The sequence below is a fragment of the Cherax quadricarinatus genome, chromosome 52 (genome assembly GCF_038502225.1).
Source record: "Cherax quadricarinatus isolate ZL_2023a chromosome 52, ASM3850222v1, whole genome shotgun sequence".
NCBI classification, from domain to species: Eukaryota; Metazoa; Arthropoda; class Malacostraca; order Decapoda; family Parastacidae; genus Cherax; species Cherax quadricarinatus.
The window spans coordinates 15,263,482-15,284,041 of NC_091343.1; the positions used below are offsets into that span (position 1 = coordinate 15,263,482).

The 20,560-nt window shown below is 40.1% G+C and overlaps 2 protein-coding genes across 6 annotated transcripts; one reads left to right on the forward strand and one right to left on the reverse strand.

Annotated features, from left to right (window-relative positions):
• The first annotated feature begins 532 nt into the window (after positions 1-532).
• Positions 533-9,912, forward strand: IFT20 (intraflagellar transport 20). Of its 4 annotated transcripts, none has more exons than XM_053788221.2 (4): positions 533-570; positions 2,843-2,988; positions 6,451-6,605; positions 8,797-9,912. In XM_053788221.2, exons 2-4 carry the CDS (start codon positions 2,862-2,864, stop codon positions 8,911-8,913), a joined length of 399 nt encoding a protein of 132 aa, XP_053644196.1. In that variant the 5' UTR covers positions 533-570; positions 2,843-2,861; the 3' UTR covers positions 8,914-9,912. The 4 variants fall into 4 exon arrangements, with proteins under 4 accessions (XP_053644196.1, XP_053644195.1, XP_053644194.1 ...); XM_053788220.2 differs by lacking the exon at positions 533-570 and adding an exon at positions 1,168-1,566; XM_053788219.2 differs by lacking the exon at positions 533-570 and adding an exon at positions 1,170-1,552.
• Positions 9,913-13,293: 3,381 nt separating this feature from the next.
• LOC138854215 (uncharacterized) lies at positions 13,294-19,895 on the reverse strand. Of its 2 annotated transcripts, none has more exons than XM_070096092.1 (3): positions 18,855-19,895; positions 17,300-17,810; positions 13,294-16,756 (listed from the first exon to the last, which is right to left on the reverse strand). In XM_070096092.1, exons 1-3 carry the CDS (start codon positions 18,910-18,912, stop codon positions 16,594-16,596), a joined length of 732 nt encoding a protein of 243 aa, XP_069952193.1. In that variant the 5' UTR covers positions 18,913-19,895; the 3' UTR covers positions 13,294-16,593. The 2 variants fall into 2 exon arrangements, with proteins under 2 accessions (XP_069952193.1, XP_069952194.1); XM_070096093.1 differs by lacking the exon at positions 18,855-19,895 and adding an exon at positions 18,586-18,734.
• Between the last annotated feature and the right edge of the window lie 665 nt (positions 19,896-20,560).

The following is a 20,560-nucleotide window of genomic DNA, read 5'->3' on the forward strand; positions in this document are numbered from 1 at the left end:
ACAGAGCTTTTCATCGTAGCTGCCTCAGACTTTACTCTGTTGACTACTACTCTCTGTGTTCTGTTAGTGAGGAAATTATAGATCCATCTACCAACTTTTCCTGGTATTCCTTTAGCACACATTTTGTGCGCTATTACGCCATGGTCACACTTGTCGAAGGCTTTTGCAAAGTCTGTATATATTACATCTGCATTCTTTTTGTCTTCTAGTGCATCTAGGACCTTGTCGTAGTGATCCAGTAGCTGAGACAGACAGGAGCGACCTGTTCTAAACCCATGTTGCCCTGGGTTGTGTAATTTATGGGTTTCTAGATGGGTGGTGACCTTGCTTCTTAGGACCCTTTCAAAGATTTTTATGATATGGTCTATGGTCTATATACCCTTGTACATGTACTTGTAGTAAATAAAGATATATTATTATTATTATTATTATTATTATTATTATTGTCATGTGGCTTTGGTGACCCTTATTTCCAACAACGACAACAATTTGTAACAGCATTCCAGAGAGGAAAATCGATGGACTTCTGCGCCAGCCTTCGTCGGGTGTGGACGTCTCTCTCTCGCCTGTGTATCAGTGACAAATTTCCACCGTTCTCACTGGGACTCTTGTCCTCATCTATTTTGCCTTCCGGGCACTCTACAGGAGGGGCACCTGGCACTATAGGAGGGGCACCTGGCACTCTACTGGAGGGGCACCTGGCACTCTACAGGAGGGGCACCTGGCACTCTACAGGAGGGGCACCTGGCACTCTACAGGAGGGGCACCTGGCACTCTACAGGAGGGGCACCTGGCACTCTACAGGAGGGGCACCTGGCACTCTACAGGAGGGGCACCTGGCACTCTACAGGAGGGGCACCTGGCACTCTACAGGAGGGGCACCTGGCACTCTACAGGAGGGGCACCTGGCACTCTACAGGAGGGGCACCTGGCACTACAGGAGGGGCACCTGGCACTCTACAGGAGGGGCACCTGGCACTCTACAGGAGGGGCACCTGGCACTCTACAGGAGGGGCACCTGGCACTCTACAGGAGGGGCACCTGGCACTCTACAGGAGGGGCACCTGGCACTCTACAGGAGGGGCACCTGGCACTCTACAGGAGGGGCACCTGGCACTCTACAGGAGGGGCACCTGACACTCTACAGGAGGGGCACCTGACACTCTACAGGAGGGGCACCTGACACTCTACAGGAGAGGCACCTGTACATCGGCTTACTGTAGCCAGCTCCGTTTTTTTCCGCTCTGCGGAAAATTCTTTAAGGGTCTTTGGTGGGAAGCCGGTTACTAAACTCAGGTGGGAGTGTTGGTGTCCCTCTCTGCTGGGGCTTGGGAAGGGCGTCCACCGGATCTAATTGGAAACTTCAAGTTTCTGTCTCAAAGGAAATTTTGTTCCTTTTCTTTCATCGCCCAACCTTGGGCAACAAATTTTCCTGGTACCATCGAGAAACCGGACTCGATACGGCTTATGCTGTCAGTGGTCCTTATAAACCCAACAAAGAAAGAAGAAAGAAGAGGAAAATGGATTATTTTTTACTATAAGCTGTATTGAGGTTCTATACATAAGGTTTTACAGACTATTGTGCAGTTATACAGTGTATTAACGTTGGTAGAATTAACCACAATATGTTAGGTAAACGGACACAAGTGCAAATAATGTGACATTTACTGTGGCAACGATTCGTTCTCCAGGAGCTGTTCCCTTTATTTAACAGTTAATACAGTGATATTTAAGTAAGTTTATTCAGGTATACATAAATACATTTACATAGATTATCATACATAGCAGCATATGTGTAGAGAACCTGAGATAACCCAAAAAAAGTCAAATTGACTTATTTCCATTGGGATCCCTTGAATACCTTATTATTATACTATAAAGGAGATAATATCTTATTATAGAGGAGATATACTAGGAATAAGGTAAAAAGAGTTATTTATATTTACATGTGTGTTAGCTAAAACAATAAAAAATCATCTTAGACGTACATAGGTAATAAGAACATAAGAACATAAGAACGAAGGAACACTGCAGAAGGCCTACTGGCCCATGCGAGGCAGGTCCAAGTCCCTACCGGCTTAAGCCAATGCACCCAACCTAGTCAGGTCAGGTCACATTGAGTTAAGGGAGGAACACGGCAACCGACCTGTTAGCACAAGCTATCAGGTCCAACTCACACCCACCCACATCTACTCATGTATTTATCCAACCTATTTTTAAAGCTACACAACGTTCTGGCCTCTATAACGGTACTTGGGAGTTTGTTCCACTCATCCACAAATTATATGATTTAACTTATAACTCAAATGATTGATAGGGAACAGTGTAGTCAAAAGAGCGAATACCAGACACAGTTCTTGTACAGACAAACACAGCGTCTACCTACTGAGGCTCACAGGACTGTGTCTAGCTCTTATACAATGTCATATAGACATTATTGGTTTATTATATACTGGACACTATTACCCATATATATTACTGATACATTGCTAGTTACTATGTATGTTACTTTCTACATATATACAGTACATTATTAGTCACTATGTTATTATGTATACAATACACGAATAACCTCCACATAGGAGAAACTTATGATGATGTTTCAGTCTGACTTATGACGATGTTTTGGTCTGATATACGATGATGTTTCGGTCTGACTTATGATGGTGGTTTGGTTTGACTTATGATGATGTTTCAATCCAAGCTGAACCTAAATGTCATTGTATGTTTTTCTTATGTGCAGGTTATTTGTGTATTGGTCCAGTCACTTTATTTTTACTTTGTATTCTTTATGTATACAGTATATTATTATTATCATGATTAATCACTATTTACTCTATAGGTAAGAGTGTGCATTTATCATGGCTGATGAAACATTGGCTAAGGCTGGGCTGTATTTTGATGAGCTCAACAAAATCCGTGTCTTGGAGCCGGAGATTGCTCACCAGACAACAGAACTTAAGGATGAGTGCAAAGAATTTGTTGATAGTAAGTAAACACCACTTCTTCTTTTGTTTATTTCCTCAGGTCAAAAGACATTTGTTATATATTTTGTCCCATTATACCACTACTGTAAATAACAATTTTTATCTTCACCATCTCTGTTTGGTAACTCCTCAAAACAGATCTTGAATCATTTCGAAATAATAAGGCACATTTTTAATGTTGTACCATTTGTTCATTAGCTAACTTTCCTGTTGTAATTAACTGGTTAAGAAATCCTACTTAATAATCTAATTCTTAAGTAGTCTTCAAGCATTAGGATTAGTTTGCCTGAAATGCACTGCATACTAGTGGCTTTCTTTTGTGCCTACCAATATTTTCTTACATGTAAACTACATTATGTATTTTTGTACCATGAAGAAATAAAAATTTGTCTTGATGCTGGTGAGGGCTCATCCAAGGAATTTAAGTTATCCTTTCCTTGGATGAAACTTGATAATCTTCCATTTCTCAGACTCTTTATGGCCCCTAGCTTAGTGCTTCCTCATGAATATAATGATTTTCAGTTAGCATGATACAATACAGGTGCCCATGGCTCAGTTGGTAGCAGCCTCAGCTCACAAATTAGGGCATGTTTCCTTATACCTGCTGCCCCTGTTTCCTTAACAGCAAGTAGGTATTAATCGACTTGTGGGTCACACATTGAGGAAGAAAATTAAAGGTAATAAAACAATAGTTCCTCATGCACAGACTCTACTGGGTTATCCTAGATGGCTAGCCCTCCAGGTTAAAAACCTTAATTTAAAGCTAACACTTTCAATTGTTATTGTCCTTTATCACACCTTTTTTAACCTTCATCTTGTAGACTCTGGTTGCTTCTCTGAATCTGCCATCCTTTCCAGCTCACCCTGCTCATTTCATTTCTCTTTCCCATTGAGAGAGGGACATATTCTCCCTTTTTCCTGGTCATTTTCACTAGCATTCACTTTCTATTGCTGTATACTTTGATGGCTCTGAATCCACTGATGGTGTGGGATATATAACCATTTTTCCAGATAGTGTAATATGGGGATACTTATCAAAATTTTTCAGAAATTTTAATATTTGTTATTCTCGGTTAGGTTACATTTGTTTAGGTTAACATGAATAACCAATATATGTATATGTACTTGTACATAAAATTACCTGAGACTCACAAGATTAATAAGTCAGTGGTTTACACCTAGCATTGCATAGCATATTGCAGAATCTCAGATGTGAATTTTCTCATGCATGGTAATAATATTGGAGGATAGCAGGCTGACCTGATACAGTTTTCATAGTTACTAGGGCACAGCACTGTCTAACCTAATTTCATCAAATGCATTTACCTTAGGGGGGATATGATCGAGGTGTATAAATGGAAAACAGGAATAAATAAAGGGGATGTAAATAGTGTGCTGAAAATTTCCAGCCAAGACAGGACTCGCAGCAATGGTTTCAGGTTGGAAAAATTCAGATTCAGGAAGGATATAGGAAAGCACTGGTTTGGTAATAGTCGTGGATGAGTGGAACAAACTTCCGAGTACAGTTATTCAGGCTAAAACGTTGTGTAGTTTTAAAAATAGATTAGATAATACATGAGTGGGTGTGGGTGGGTGTGAGTTGGACCTGACTAGCTTGTGTTGCTGGGTCTGGTACCATGCTCCATCTTTGAGGTGACCAGACTGGGTGGGTCATTGGGCTAATCCAGGGGGGTGGGGGGGATGGACCTGCTCCTCATGGGTCAGTAGGTCTGTTGCAGTGTTCCTTCTTTCTTATGTTCTTATTTAGCCCAGAAACCTTATAAATAATTGCTTAACAACTCCATGTACCTAATACTAATCTGCTGTAGTGAATGAAGGTACTAAATATTACCACACCATGATGAAGAATTGAGACACTTATGCAACACATGGGAATCTTTATTGAAGAAACGTTTTGCTACACAGTGGCTTCATCAGTCCAATACTTTGGACGACGACCTACTTACACTAGTGGCAGATCCCACTGTGATCCCGCCTCCTCCTGCTTCACCTCCTCTGACTGCAGTATACAGTGGAACCCCGCATAACGATTACCTCCGAATGCGACCAATTATGTAAGTGTATTTATGTAAGTGCGTTTGTACATGTATGTTTGGCGGTCTGAAATGGACTAATCTACTTCACAATATTTCTTATAGGAACAAATTCGGTCAGTACTGGCACCTGAACATACTTCTGGAGTGAAAAAATATCGTTAACCGGGGGTCCACTGTATAAGCCACCTCTCTGGCCCTATGCTGCATTTCCTACAAGAGTGATGGACTGAGCACATCGATTCCAGGTTGAGGGACTGATTACCTCAAACTTCTCCTCTCCTTACCCATTTCTACTTTGTATTGGACTGATGAAGCCACTGTGTGGTGAAACGTTTCTTCAATAAAGATTCCCATGTGTTGCGTAAGTGTCTCAATTCTTCAACTTGTCGGTTTTCTAAACCATTCATCACACCACACCATGATACTTTGGACCATGTTCTCATTGCTCAAGTCAGTTAGGTTAAGCACCACTGAGTCTGGCTTATAACTGGATGGGTGACAGTGTGAACACAAACTTACCCAACTTAGGAGGACCTTGGCTGTCCATGGTTTCTTGTCCTTATCCCCCATTTATGTTTATTTCTCTAGCAGGTGCTTTTGTGGGGCAAAAATCTCCCATGAAATTAAAACAGATAAAATGAGCTTGGCACTGAGATTATTATTATTATAATTAAAGGGGGAAACGCTAAACCCATAGGATTATACAGCGCCTTTGGGGAGGATGTGGAAGGCATTCAGGCTTAATTCAGGGAACTGGAGCACAGATCCAATTCCCTAGATCAAGAGCCCCTCACCAACATCAAGGAACCTTTCTTGAGGAGCTGGCCCTGAGAGTAGAAAGACTCAAAACTCATCAAAGGTATTCCTGTCTTTTCCATGGTTTATAACAATCAGGAAATGTATTGGCAGTTGTATGTACAATATATTTAAATTAAGGACTTCAGCATTTTCCAGGAATCTCTCTCCAGTATACAGTATAGTAATAGGAAATACCTTTCATAATTTTATACATACATGTATTCATTTAATTTAATTCTACAATCAGTATACTGTATACCTGTAGAGGGTTTTGGGGGTTAACGTCCCCGTGGCCCAGTCTGAAACCAGGCCTCATGGTGGATCAGAGCCTGATCAACTAGGCTGCTACTGCTGGCCACACACAAACTAATGTACAAACCACAGCCCAGCTGGTCAGGTACTGACTTTTGGTGCCTGTCCAGTGCATTCTTGAAGATAGCCAAGGGTCTATTGGTAATCTCTTTATGTATGCTGGGTGGCAGTTGATCAGTCTTGGGCCCCTGACCCTTACTGTGTTGTCTCTCAGTGTACTCATGGTGCCCCTCCTTTTCATTGAGGGAATGTTGCATCTTCTGCTGATTGTTTTGCTTATTGTTTTATCGTTTCAGAAATTCGCGACTTTCACGAAAGAGCTGATCATTTTATTCAAGTTGCTGACACACTGAGCTCAGCTGTGGAGTCGGAAAAAATGAGAGCTATCGGCTCACGAAATTTGATAAAGAGCATGAGTAAGCAGAGGGAGGCTCAGCAGCAGCAACTATTGGTAGGTAAATAGTATCCTTTAAAATAAGGCAGTTTCCATATATATTTTTTTAAGATTTAAAATTAATGACATACATAGATATTATACATATATGCTATGTACATTTACACCTAGCTCTGCCATTATTAAAATATAAAAAAAAAAAAAAAGCTCTGCCATTACACAACTGGCATAAGCAGAGTAAGCATCAGGGTGAACACTGGGATATAAAGATGAGGAGCCTCAGATTTTTAGCATATATTTTTTAATATTGCTGTTCTAATAAACAGTTGAAGGTTTAGGAAATTTTTTCTTATCAGGAATAATGTAGTATATTTATGGCATCACATGCACTTGTTTGTTGTAGGGATTATTAATTAAAAATTAAATATAAGTAAATATTTGTCATTAAATATAAGTAAATATTTGTCAGATTAACAAAATATATAAAAGTGTCTATTACTACTCATTGACACTAATCTCTAGTGTACCTCCCGTTCCTTTACGATTTGTCTAAAATGGGCCATAACATTGTCATTGAAATAGTCACCAGCACGCCTTGCAACAGCTGTGTCAGGGTGATTTTCATCCATAAAGGTTTGCAGTTCAACTGGCATAGGCTTCTCAGGGTTAGCCCCAAACCCTTCAAAATCTTTCTTAATTTCCATACTAATTCTCACCCTTTTTACCACAGGGTTGGCACTAGAAGCTTTCTTGGGGCCCATGGTCACTTATTTTCAACAAACAGAACCGAAAACACTGTAATAATACGAAATATTCCGAGTGTATGCTTGAATGTTACCGCGGAGGCTAGCTGGTAAACAATGGGACAGGCGGCACATGTGAGGCTGGCCGAGGCCGCACATTGGACGCGTCTCGGACGAAGTTCGCTGAGCGGGTTTTTGTCTACTATGCGGGGCAAAATTTTAGCGATCAAAGCGTTCGCTATGCGGAATGTTCGCTATGCAAGGCGTTCGCTATGCGGGGGTCCACTGTATAAGTAAATATTTGTCATTAAATATAAGTAAATATTTGTCAGATTAACAAAATATATAAAAGTGTCTATTACTACTCATTGACACTAATCTCTAGTGTTGCTATGAGCCCCAATGTTCCTTAGCACAATACACTTATTATCTGTTAAGAGCTTTGATATACTGTAACTCAAAGACATTATGAATCCAGTGTCCAATGGAAAACTCATGAGTACTACGATTTTTTATATATCTTGAATGTATTATGAGCTCATGCGACCTTTGAAAATATTACCAAGCTACTGTGAGCTTGGTTATGGCCCAAAAGCATTATTTTGACATGTTGTAGAGGGAGTTTTTTCTGTTCTCATGAATGACAATGAGATGCTTCCCACTGTAACAATTCCTATATTGTTTTAACTAAATGGCAAAATCTGGCATCATGTTTTTGGAGATAGTTTCCACCCCCATAGCTTGTGTCCAAACTGTAGCAAATTATTTTTATTATTTTTTATTAACACATTGGTCGTTTCTCATTAAGGTAGGGTGGCCCGAAAAAGAAAAAAAAACTTCATCATACACTCCATCACTGTCTTGCCAGAGGTGCACTTACATTACAGTTATAAAACTGCAACATTAACACCCCTCCTTCAGAGTGAAGGCACCATACTTCCCATCTCCAGGACTCAAGTCCGACTTGCCGGTTTCCCTTAATCCCTTCATAAATATTACCCTGCTTACACTCCAACAGCATGTTAGGTTGTAAAAACCATTTGTCTCCATTCGCTCCTATCTAACATGCTCACGCATACTTACTGGAAGTCCAAGCCCCTCACACACAAAACCTCCTTTACGTCCTCCCTCCAACCTTTCCTAGGCTGACCTCTATTAAAAAAAGTGGTTCCATGACCATAATTTTTAAAGGGGTGAACCGGTAAGCCAGCGAGAGGCCTCAGTCAGATGACCTAAAGCTCCATTGGCAAATGGGTAATTGGTGCAGCATTGTGCTAAGTCTTCTACAAAGCACAAATTATGTTCCCATTTTTCAGTCATTTTTGCTAGGCGATGTCTCTAATTTAGTCACATTTTATTTATTTGTAGGCTAAGATGACACTGCACCATAATTGCTTACCTATGTGTCTTGCAGATAGTGAGGAGAGGTAAATTAAAATTTTGTATTTCTATTTGTAGAATTTTGTTTTTGCACAATAAAAATTTGTGTGATTTTTGTTTTGCAGGCCTTGATTGGAGAAAAGAAACTAGAATTGGAAAGACTGCGTGTCCAGTATGAATCACTTCAACGCATGGATGCTGAGCAACTTGAATTTATAGAGCAGTTTATAATGCAGAAGTGAAATGTAGGTTGTGCAGTTTATTTACACCTTATATGCCTTACATAAAGGTGGAGTGGTATTAATTTAGTTTCTTGTGCAGTTTTTACTTTTTATATATTCTTACTTTTGTAAAGGCATTGACACTTGGTACTAGACTAGAGCACAACATGTTAAGAACTGGAGAAGGTGCAGAAGTATGCAGTGTGACTTGTTCCAGAGCTTAGAGAGGTATGAACTGTGAGGAGAGGCTAATGGTACTGAATCTAATGATGGGGGAGGACAGGAGACACAGGGGAGAAATAATAATATACAAAATTCTCAAGAGGAATTGATAGGGATGACAAGGACAGGCTGTTGAAGAGGTGAGAAACAGTACTTGGGGTTATAGTTAGAAGTTAAAGACACAGATTAGCCAAAGGAATGTCAAGAAGTATATCTTCAGTCTCAGAGTGGTTGGAAAGGAAAAATGATCTCAGTGAAGTGGTGGAAGTAGGCTCCATACAGTTTTAAGAACAGATGCAATAGGACCCATAAGGTTGGGGAATGGGGGTGAATCCAGGAGCTAAGACTTGAGTGCTACAACCACATCTAAGTAAGTACATGAATAAACAAATTTTTGGCTTGCCAAATCTTCCTTCCTTAGCAAATTCCTTGACTTGACCTTTACAGTTATCATATGTTCAGGTCACCCTGCACCTCTCCTATGGTCTTCACTCTGCCTATGTATTCTCACATGTTCCTTGTACAGTACTCTCGACAGACTTGAAAAGGCTTAGCCTTCAATTGAAAGGTCTCGGTAAAATTATTCTGCCTTTGTGTCTGCTTTGCAATTTAATGGTATTTTATACCTCTTAAGCCCTACCTACATGAAACCTGTGAAATTTGTGAATAATTCTGCAGTGCAAAACTAGTGGCCACTGTATGCCTATAATAATCATGTACTTAATGCAACCTCTGTATGATTTTCCTGTAAAAAATATGTATAAATTTAACCTAAATAAAGTTTACTTGTCATAAGAACTGTCTAGGTCACTATTTTCTGATGCCATTATGCATTAGGAAATATATACAATAAAGAGTCCTTTAACCCTTTGACTGTTTCAGGCCCCTCTCTGAAACTGTCATTCTATGTTGCCAAATATTCGAAAAAAAAAAAGAATTATTTTTTCTTATGAAAATGTTAGGAATATTTTTCTGAGTGTTTTAAGCCTAAAAAATTTTTTTTGCCATCAGTACTTACCAAGATATAGAGCCGCAAAGTTTGCAGAAAGTGACGTGCGTACGGCAACAGCGGTGACTGCCGCCCACCCGGTATTCTTTTATTTACTCTAATTCAAAGGTTTCTTGCATTTTTCAATATTTTTCTTTTCCAAGTAACTTATGTGGCCTGTGAGACCAATGTAAGGTGCATTGTTCAAATATACACTCATTGTTTACAACACAATAACTGAACACACTTTATCACTATTAGTTTGTGTATACACTTTGTTTACACAAACAAACAATACAAAACAATGTTTATTACTATTGTTCCATATTATATATACATATGTACAGTCACTGAACACGTTCCTAGAACTGCTGCAGCTTGTGGAACTCTTTGAAACATGGGTATATGCAGAGGGGCACTTGACACTCCTCACACATAAAACGAGTGTCTCTGCATGTTTGTGGGAATTTTGTGGTATGTGTACATACATATCACCTCTTTTGAGCATTTTTCTTGGAAGTGGTAGGAGGCAGCTGTATGGGGAAGTGATCAACAGGCCTGAAACGAGATTGCGTGTGTTGGTAATTTCGTGGGCGCTGGTCTATTGCAGGTGTTGCTCCTTGGTACTTTGCGATTGTTTGTCTGATTATTGACAAACAAAATTCACCATATTTTGGTGTTTTGTTGGTCTTCAACTTGTATATGTTATAAGCATTTAGCATGGAGATATCAACAAGATGGAAAAAAAGTTTTATATACCACTTATAACTCTTGCGTACACAGTCTGCAAACCCAATGTGCATGTCACATTTGTCCACTAAGCGCATATTGAGGTTGTAGTCCATGACAGCTGCAGGCTTTAGAATGGGTTCATTGGTCTCTCTGTTGTGCCTGCCACTGTGTGCCATTTCATTTCTGTGAACTGATGTCAACAATGTGACATCATGTTTGTCATGCCACCGAAATGCCATGATGTCATTGGCAGCAAAGGCTTGCACCTCACCTCTGCGAGTGCCAGCGTCGAACCTTGGCATATGTTTATGATTACCACGCACTGTGCCACACACGTCTGTCAAGTTCACTCGCAAGAAATCACTGAGTAAGGGGCTTGTGTACCAGTTATCAGTAAATAACATATGCCCCTTACCAAGATATGGTTCCATCATTGTTCGAACCACATCACCAGAGATACCCAATAACTTCATGGTATCTCTCAAAGTATTACTGCCAGTGTACACAATGATATCCAAAACTAGACCACTTCTGCAATCACACAGTACAAATAGCTTTATACCAAAGCGTTTCCTCTTGCTTGGTATATATTGCTTGAATGAGAGTCTTCCTTTGAATAAAATCAAGGACTCATCAATAACAAGCTTCCTGAAGGGATAAAAATATATGCAGCACTTTTGTTTCAGGTACTTAAACACATTTCTGATCTTATATAACCTGTCACTTCTGTCAGGCCTGGTTTTGTCTGAAAAGTGTAACATACGTAACAGTATCAGGAAACGATTGACACCTATAATCTCACTAAAACCTGGAGTTGAAATCAGGCGTTCTGTTGCCCAGTATGTGGTGACAGTGTGCTTATACACATGTGGCATAAGCATTATTGTGGCAAAAAACAGGTACATCTCTGCCACAGTTGTCTCCTTCCACTTGTGTAGCCGTGATTTTGGTGAGAGAATTGTATTTGCCATGGTGTAATCATAGTATGTGTTTGTTTCCCTGACAATGATGTCCCTCAGGGGTTCATCGAAGAATAACTCAAAGCAGTCCAGTTCACTAGCATTGTTCCCAAGTGGACATGATGGCTTTATTCCACTTTGTGTTTCATCAAAGTCATGGGGACTGGGAACAAACTTGTCACCGTCCTGCCAATCCCAGATGCGGTCTGCTGGTGGGTTCTAGATATTGTACCGTGGTTGTGGTTGTGCAGGTTGTGATTGTGCAGGTTGTGGGAGTGTGGGGTCGGGTGAGGCTGGTTGTTGTGCAGAGTCAGCAGCGTGGGTAGTAGCGTGGCCCGCTGATGGTGCCACATGGGCCGTGCCACCCTCACTATCACCACCACTGCCTGCTCCCTCACTCACATCATTCATACCCATCGTAACAATATCGTCATCTTCACTATCAGGTCGTGGTGTAGGGCCACGGGATGTGCTCCCAGAGTTTCTCCTTTCCCCTGGAACAACATATGAAACACTACCAGACCGCATGCTACGTCGTACATACTGCCGCTTCACTGGGGAATATTCACCCTCACTGTCACTAGAACTGCTTTCAATGACCTTGAAATCACTATCACTATCACATTCACAGCTAACATCTGGGTGTTGTACACGACCAAATAGTTTCCTCTTTCGTCCTGGTACAGGCGAACGTGAACGTGAACAAGCCGGCCTAGCACCAGAGGTGGAAGGTTGTGGGTCATCTGGGTTTTCATTACTAATTACGTTATCCTGGGCACTTTTTCCGGTAACACTCATTTCAAAACCCTGGAATTCACTGTCACTGACATTTTCATCGCTGTTAGAGCTATCACTTGGGAACAAAAGACCTCCAATCCGCTGAGGAGTGAGGAACTTCTTACCGAGAGGCATGGTGAAAATGGACTAACAAGATGGCGTTCCCACAATGCACCGCTGGGTCCCAGATTTTTTTCACAGGGTGCACACCGACCACTGAGACCCATTCTCTCTCATGTAGGCCTACCAGGCCTTTCCCGCTTGATTTGAAGCCGCTAGAATTTGTGCGTATAAATACGTCAGAAACATTGGCTCGTAAGACGTATTTATACGGCATAAACAGTCAAAGGGTTAAGTATTTAGTTTATAAACAGATATTGATCTTAATTTTTAAAAAATTACACATGTAATTTTTTATTGTAATGACTTATTAAATTACCACATTTTGAAGGTTAGACCATTGTGTATTGGGATTAACACCCCTAGCCCGTTGCCATTTCATTCGAGTATTAATTTGTAATAATGTTGATAGAATTACCGACAATCTTTCTTTCAACACACCGGCCGTATCCCACTGAGGTGGGGTTGCCGAAAAGGAAAAACGAAGGTATCTCCTTTCAAATTTAGTAATATATACAGGAGAAGGGATTACTAGTCCCTTGCTCCCTAAGTGTAAGTAGACGTAGAAAGACATACCTGAAATCTTGCATGTTTATGAGACAGACAAAAGACAACAGCAATCCTACCATCACGTAAAACAATTACAGGCTTTCGTTTTACACTCACTTGGCAGGACGGTAGTACCTCCCCGGGCGGTTGCTGTCTACCAACCTACTACCTAGAATTACCAACAATATGTAAAGTAAAAGGACACAAGTGCAACTAATGTGACATTTTTTTTGTGGCAACGTTTTGCTCTCCAGGAGCTTTGTCAAGCTGTTATGGCTTGACAAAGCTCCTGGAGAGCGAAACATTGCCACAATAAAAATGTCACGTTAGTTGCACTTTTGTCCTTTTACTGTACAGATTATTAATTTGATGAGGCATCTCCTTTGGGGCCTCAGTGTCTGGGACATGCAGAGTGAATATTAATAATTCATACAAAAATAAAAAAAATTTTTTAGATACTGGCAGTTATTTCATTAGGCTAGATTATCATTTGGTCCTGAAATTTGGTAGTTAGCCCAAGGATTTTAAGCATAAAGGTAATTAAATTTCAACTCAAATAATAAACCTGAATGGGATATTTATCTTTTTGCATCCTTTTTGCATCTTAGAGCAACAATAGTTAGGAAAGGACATTTGTTCACAAACTAAGGAAAAGACAAGCAATGCAGAATACACAAAAACTTGCAATAAAATGACATGCACAAAAGCAATTTTCTAGGCAATTGTATTTACTCACAGTTAATTTATCCATGTAGCTCATGTCTAAATTTTTCAACAGATGAAAATCCTCCTTCCTTTAAACTTAAATGTTAAGAAGATTTTATTTAGATTATTAACACTAAAGAGTTAATAACCCAGGATAACCCAGTAAAGCTAATCAGCATGGCTTATTTTTGCTGGGGTTCTTTTACGTCCTTCTCTAGGATGTGATCTACAAGTCCATAAGTCCCAGGTATTTACTGCTAGGTAATGGACTGTGGATGTTTAGAGACTTGCCTATATGTCCCATCTTGTAGTATGGTTCAACCGCGTCCTCTCACATGTGAACAGAGCTCGCTGGACTTCTCTTCCTTGGATTGAACCTGATTGCCTCCTGTTCTTCAGGGTATAGTGCTTCCTTTGATTAAAACAATAATAAGTAATACTCTAAATTATGATGTTGAAAGGTGATGCATCCATTTTTTAGTAGAACAAACATTAATAAGAGTCATTTTATCAACATTTGTATAATTCTGCTAGCATTTTTTCAGCAGTGGTGAAAAACAGAATAAGGATGTCAATTTTTTGGCTGCATTTTTCCTGCAGCATCACAAACTTGTATTTCAAATTCTTATCCTGAACAGGATAAGATTTACCAAAAGATTTACCATGTTCAGCTTTCCACATAGTTTTACATAGGTGCAACAAAGGTGTAGCAACATGATAGATTAATATAGAACAGTGCAGAATTCCTTACCCTTCCCAAGAAATTCATAGACTGTCTTTGTTTTACGGAATAGGCAAACCAAGGATAGCTGCCATTGGGGGTTATACTTTTGGCCATATTTCCTTGTCCTACATCATAGCATAAAAGATGATGCTTGGTGTTCAAATTCACTTTTGGAAAGATTTACTGTTAATGGTGACTGAACAAGGCTCTTAATGCCATTAGGTTATCTAAGCAAGACTACTGTTGTCTATTCTTTTGCTATAGATCTTGACCTCTAGAATGTAACTGCAGAGCATTGCTATTTCAAGCTGGAGATTATGAATTATTGTGATGCAGGTGAGGGGGGGCATCTGTGCTTGGGTACACTTTCATTGTTGTAGTGTCAGTCATTCTCTCCAGTAAGAATGGTGAAACTATTGTCACTGTAGTCTACACTGTTTAATGCTAAAGCATCAAGAAAGAAACCCATTGTTGGAGACAGAAAATACTGACTTTGTGGGTGGTTGACCAGAACCGGGAGAAATTGAATCTGCTCTGCTCAGGGGTAAGGCCCTGAAAATTTATGATCATCTTATACAAGATGGAAGTGATCCTCAGGAGCACTTCATGGCTAGTATGGGCTGGTTTGACAACTTCCTTTAGCATTAAAACGTATACTACATCATTAAGACGAGAGGAGAATCTGTAAGTGCTGATCGTGTTGCAGCTTCTTGATCTTAAAGCAATTATAGCTGCAGAGGGCTATGCAGTCCTAAGCAAGGTTGCAAGGCAGATGAATTGGGGCTTTTATGGAAGTGGAGGCTATCTAGGATGTACATCTCTAAGGAGAAGGATGCATGTGAATTCAAGGCGGTAAAGGACAGGTTCAGTGTCCTACTGTGCAGCAGTACGTGCATTGAAAGGGTCGAGTAAGAACATGATGCCTGTACAATGGGCTGCTAACAAGAAGGGATAGATGACAGGCCAGATTTTTGAAGGCTGGTTCACAAAGTATTTCATCATGGAGACTGAGTGCCACTGCAGGGAGTACAGCTTATCTTTTAAGGTCTTGCTCATCCTTGACAATGAGAAGACACCCTAAACACCTTGAATATGTCAACCCAAGTGTTAGCATTTTGTTCCTTCCACCAAACACCACCTCACTGATCCAGCCTTTTGATCAGGAAGTTACTGCCACATTCAGTGCCTATAATTTCCTAGCTGGTAGAGGATACTAATGGACCCAACGAGCCAACAATTCACGAGTGGTCAGTCATATAATGTGAGGGATGCCATACAAAACATTAAGCTTTCCTGTGATGAAGTGAAGTCTTCTACCTTGAATGGTGTTTAAAAATTCTTTTAAGAAGACTACAGATAAAGGCGAGTATAAATACGAAGCATGTCTGTCTTGCGCTCAGCAAACGAAGGATCAAGCCTCCACCATGTCTTGTGCTGAATGGCCCACATAGATTCAGCACCTAACATGAATTAAATAGATAAGAAGACTACATTATAAACTTCAAGGGCTTCCCAAAACTGTGAATATGTGTGCGAGAAGCTGTTGAACCGGACGGAAGGTGAGAGGAAAAAGCTTCTCAGACCTTCAGGAACATACCTGTTCCACATCATAATCTGAGAATCTCCATACCTTTTGGTCTCAAGGTTCATGGTTCATCACTATTGCATCTTTGTAATCATGTAAGGTTAAGTGGTTGCTAATCAAAATCCAGAACAAGTTACACTTGACTTTTTCCCACAATGTACTAATACAAGAATTGCTCGCTTCTATAAAATATTCCAATGCCCACTTGAGTAAATAGATGTAAAAATGCCCAGACAAACATCTGATGAGAGGGGGTTACTCTCCCCAGAGCCTTCCATCTTGCCACCTGCAGTGTTGGCTCAGCTGTGCTGCATCAGCTGTCTTGGTGGTTGACAGAGATCTACTCGTCACCATACCAGTAGTCGTATATAAGAAGGATGAGGTCAAGGGGATTGACTAAACAAGGGTACTTGTAATGGCATTCTTCCTCTCCCTCTTTGCCATACCTGGCTGCCTGCTGGCACTCTGTCAGTTCCTCTTCAGGTACATCATGACTTGGGGACCTGGAAAATACAGAGGGAAAAAGTTATCGAAATTTTGTACAGTATTAACTTGGTTGGCTTCAAGTAGCTAATCTTAGATGCCACAAAAGAGTTTATAAATTTATTACCATATTTTGATTCAACTGCTGTTTAGGGAGGAAGAAAATCTAATATTTGAACTGAATAATTTGCATTTGAATAATTTATGAAGTACACGTATGTATACAAGTGTGAACAAACCATATCCAGTATATTTGGTGACAGAATGATATGTAATTTGTTCATGGATATAAGTGGTATGTTCACTTGTGGTAAACATAAGGAAAGATATGTGTGTATTACAAGCACACAAACTAGAAATACAGTGGACCCTCGACCAACGATGGCATTCTCTAACGTTAAATTCGACTAACGATACATGTTAACGCTAACATGTTGCCTCGACTAACGATAAAAAAACTTGACTAACGATATTCGTTCTCGGGTACCAATTAATATCATTAGTCGAGGGTCCACTGTACAAATTATGATGAAAAGTGATGAATAACGTTAAATAGCACTTACGGCATGAGGACTCGAACAGGCCAGGCTAGGAAGCCATATCTGGCTGAATCTTCATGGGCACTACAAATGGCCAGTCTGGAACAACTCTTCATGTCCATCATACTGGGCAGGAACGACAGAGACTCAGTGACGAGATTGTTCCATACGGATTCTTGAAAGTCGAGTCCACCAGAGCTCTCTCTGGCAATGTCTTCCTGAGAGATGGTGTATATGGACAGGCCCAGCATGCCCAACAGGAAGAGTGCTATGAAGGTGAGGGCACCGAAGGATTGTGAGTTGTAGCCAGCAGCTGCAAAGTCTGCTGCGCCGGGCAGGATAAAAGTAAAGAGTGGGAGAGTGAAGGCTACAGAGGTGTTGAAGGCAATCGATTGGTCATAGTTCATGAAGAATCTTCCCTGCTGACCTTTTGGTGACTCCTCATAAATATCTTTGATTGTGTCTTCCATGTTGCTGGTGGCCTCTGTTATCATGGACGTTGCCACTATCACCATCAAGCACCATGCCATCATGCCTGCAACATAATACATTAATCACTACACTGTAAGTCCTGAGGTTATATTTAAATTTTATATATCTTTGGTAAGGTCTCATTTAGATTATGCTGCTTATCTCTAGTCGCTGTATAGCCCTTGTGGTTTAGCGCTTCTTTTTTATTATAATAATAATCTAGTCTCCATATTACAGAATGGATATAAATGTGATGGAAAATATACAAACGATCACTAAATTAATTTTGCATTCTTTGGAAAGTTAGAATAAGAAAGATATGATAGAATTATACAAATGGAAGACAGGAATAAATAAATGAATATAAATAATTAGCAGAAAATATCTAACCAAGGCAGGATTTGTAGCAGTGGATTAAAATCAGACAAATTTATATTTAGAAAGGATATAGGGAAATTCCGGTTTGGCAGTACAGTACAGTTATAGATGGGTTGAAGAAATTATGAGATAGCATCAGCACAGTGAGATATTTGGATAGATATAAATTTAAGCAGGACAGTTATATGAGTGGGTGTGCTGAGTGTGAATTGGACCTGCCTAGCTTGGGTCAATAGGCCTACTGCAGTGCTCCACTGTTCTTGTGCTTCATACCACATCTGAACCCATTAGTAAATTATATCACTCCTGCACCTTCAACACACCACATCTGAAACACAATGCAAGTCATTGCACTAGGATTTAAACATCAAACAGTATACATGTATGTATAGCTATACATATATGGTACACCTTGTGTGCTAAGGTAATGCACCTCAGGGCTTATATTTATATTGGCTTACTTTTTAACCATAATTCTTCCTTTGTTCTTGGCCCTGGGCGCTTGTTTTCCACTCTAGCTCCCCTCAGGGGAGGTTTCTAGATGCTGGTGAGGGGGCTCTTGATCTAGGGAATTCGATCTGTGCTCAGGTTCCCGGAATTAAGCCTGAATACCTTCAATCCCCCCTCCACATGTGCTGTATAATCCTACAGGTTTAGCACTCCCTATGATTATTATAATAGTAATAAACCACTTTAGGTGCTTGTTCTTATCTTTGGGTTTTGTTCTTACCTTTAGGTGATTGTTCTTGCCTTTGGGGGTTTGTTCCTTCCTTTGGGTGACTGTTCATGTTTTTGGGAGTTGGTTAATGTCTTTGGGTGCTTATTTTCACCCTGGGTATTTTGGGAATCACCGAACATGAAAAGGTTATAAAGTGCCTCAGAAATGAGAGGGGTTGGAGGATAGGGTAGGTCCAATTCTTTGGATCAAGATCTCCTCAAGGAAGATTCCTTAATGCTGGTGAGGGACTCTTGATCTAGGGAATTGGATATGTGCTCCGGTTCCCAGAATTAAGCCTGAATATCTTCCACATCCCCCCACAGGCGCTGTATAATCCTATGGGTTTAGTGCTTCCCCCTTGATTATAATAATAAATAATTTGGATCAAGATCACTCTTGCATAAGTTCATTTAATACCTGACCACTGTCAGGAGGGAAAGCAAAGATTAATTATGATGATGTTTCAGTCATGCTCAACTCGCAACCGGAGGGACCCGAGTTCAATTTCTTGGCAAGGCTAGAGGTATAGGGAAAGACTTGAGTTACACTTAGAGGGATTCTTGATCCAAGGAACCGGATATATCTTCCTCTTCCCTGGGTTTAACCTGATTGTCTTCTATTCCCCAGGAGCTGTACGACTCTTACGGGTTTAGCGCTTTCCTCTTATCGTCACACCTTTTGCCTCAATTCAGGTAACAATAAATAGGTAACCGTGTGTAGGTAAAAGACACTATGCACTGATCACAAGTGATTTTTTTCAGTCCATTTGGACTAAATTATTATTATAATCAAAAAGAAGACCAAGCCAATTGTGGTGAAATGTTTCCTTAATAAATGTGCCCACGAGTCGTGGTTATCATTTATTATTATTATTTAATATTCACGATGAAATTTTAAAGACGTAGGGGATCATATAGCATCTGAGAGATGTGAGCCAATTAAGTTTGATTCAAGGAAGTGCACTCTAAATTCCTTAGATCAAGAGACTCAACAGCAACAAGATCATGAATCACAGTCCTCTACTCAAACTACCCCTCAAGGAAGGTTCCTTGATGTTGGTGAGCAGCTGTGCTCCAGTTCCCCGAATTAAGCCTGAATGCCTTCCACATCCCCCCCCCCCAATAATCCTCCGGGTTTAGCGCTTCCCCCTTGATTATAATAATAATAATAATAATACTCAAACTACGGTTCATGAAGCAGCGAATGCAAAAAAAAAAAAAAAAAAAAAAAAAAAGGGTAAGTACACGAGTATATATATATGTATATTATCGAAACGTATATTTTAGTATTTCCTTTTTTTATGATAGTGCAAACTGTAGCTTTAACTTAGGAAACAAACTTGATACATTATCTGAATCTTTTAGCTCGAGTCTGGCAACAGGTGACCACTTGAGAGACGAGTCCTCGTGTTTTTCTGACGCGTGTGTTTTACGTAGAGAAATTCTATTTTCTACATGTGAACAGTTCTCATTCATTGACTTGTTGTTGTGTACCACTTCGTGTGCATTTCGTGTACGTCTTTTGAACAATGGAATTTTGTTTTATATGAGAAATAGCGATATTTTGGTGAAAATTGTTGTGGACTAATCCAAGTTATCCCAGATGAAGCACTAGCTGACACAGTTACTCGTCAATTTTGTAAGTAAAGTTTTCAAGGCTTTTCTCTTCATTTTATTTGTGCACTCTATAATAATTTGGGGAAATTCGGCTTTTGCAAC

Bases quoted from the DNA above. Each gene is read 5' to 3' on its own strand.
- IFT20 (XM_053788221.2), top strand. From the start codon at position 2,862: ATGGCTGATGAAACATTGGCTAAGGCTGGGCTGTATTTTGATGAGCTC. The intron at 2,989-6,450 runs GTAAGTAAACAC...TTATCGTTTCAG, and splicing joins GTGCAAAGAATTTGTTGATA to AAATTCGCGACTTTCACGAA. The intron at 6,606-8,796 runs GTAGGTAAATAG...TTTGTTTTGCAG, and splicing joins CTCAGCAGCAGCAACTATTG to GCCTTGATTGGAGAAAAGAA.
- LOC138854215 (XM_070096092.1), bottom strand. From the start codon at position 18,912: ATGAACAGTCACCCAAAGGAAGGAACAAACCCCCAAAGGCAAGAACAA. The intron at 17,811-18,854 runs GTAAGAACAAAA...ATTATGTTGCAG, and splicing joins GCAAGAACAATCACCTAAAG to GCATGATGGCATGGTGCTTG. The intron at 16,757-17,299 runs GTAAGTGCTATT...TGTATTTTCCAG, and splicing joins CCTGTTCGAGTCCTCATGCC to GTCCCCAAGTCATGATGTAC.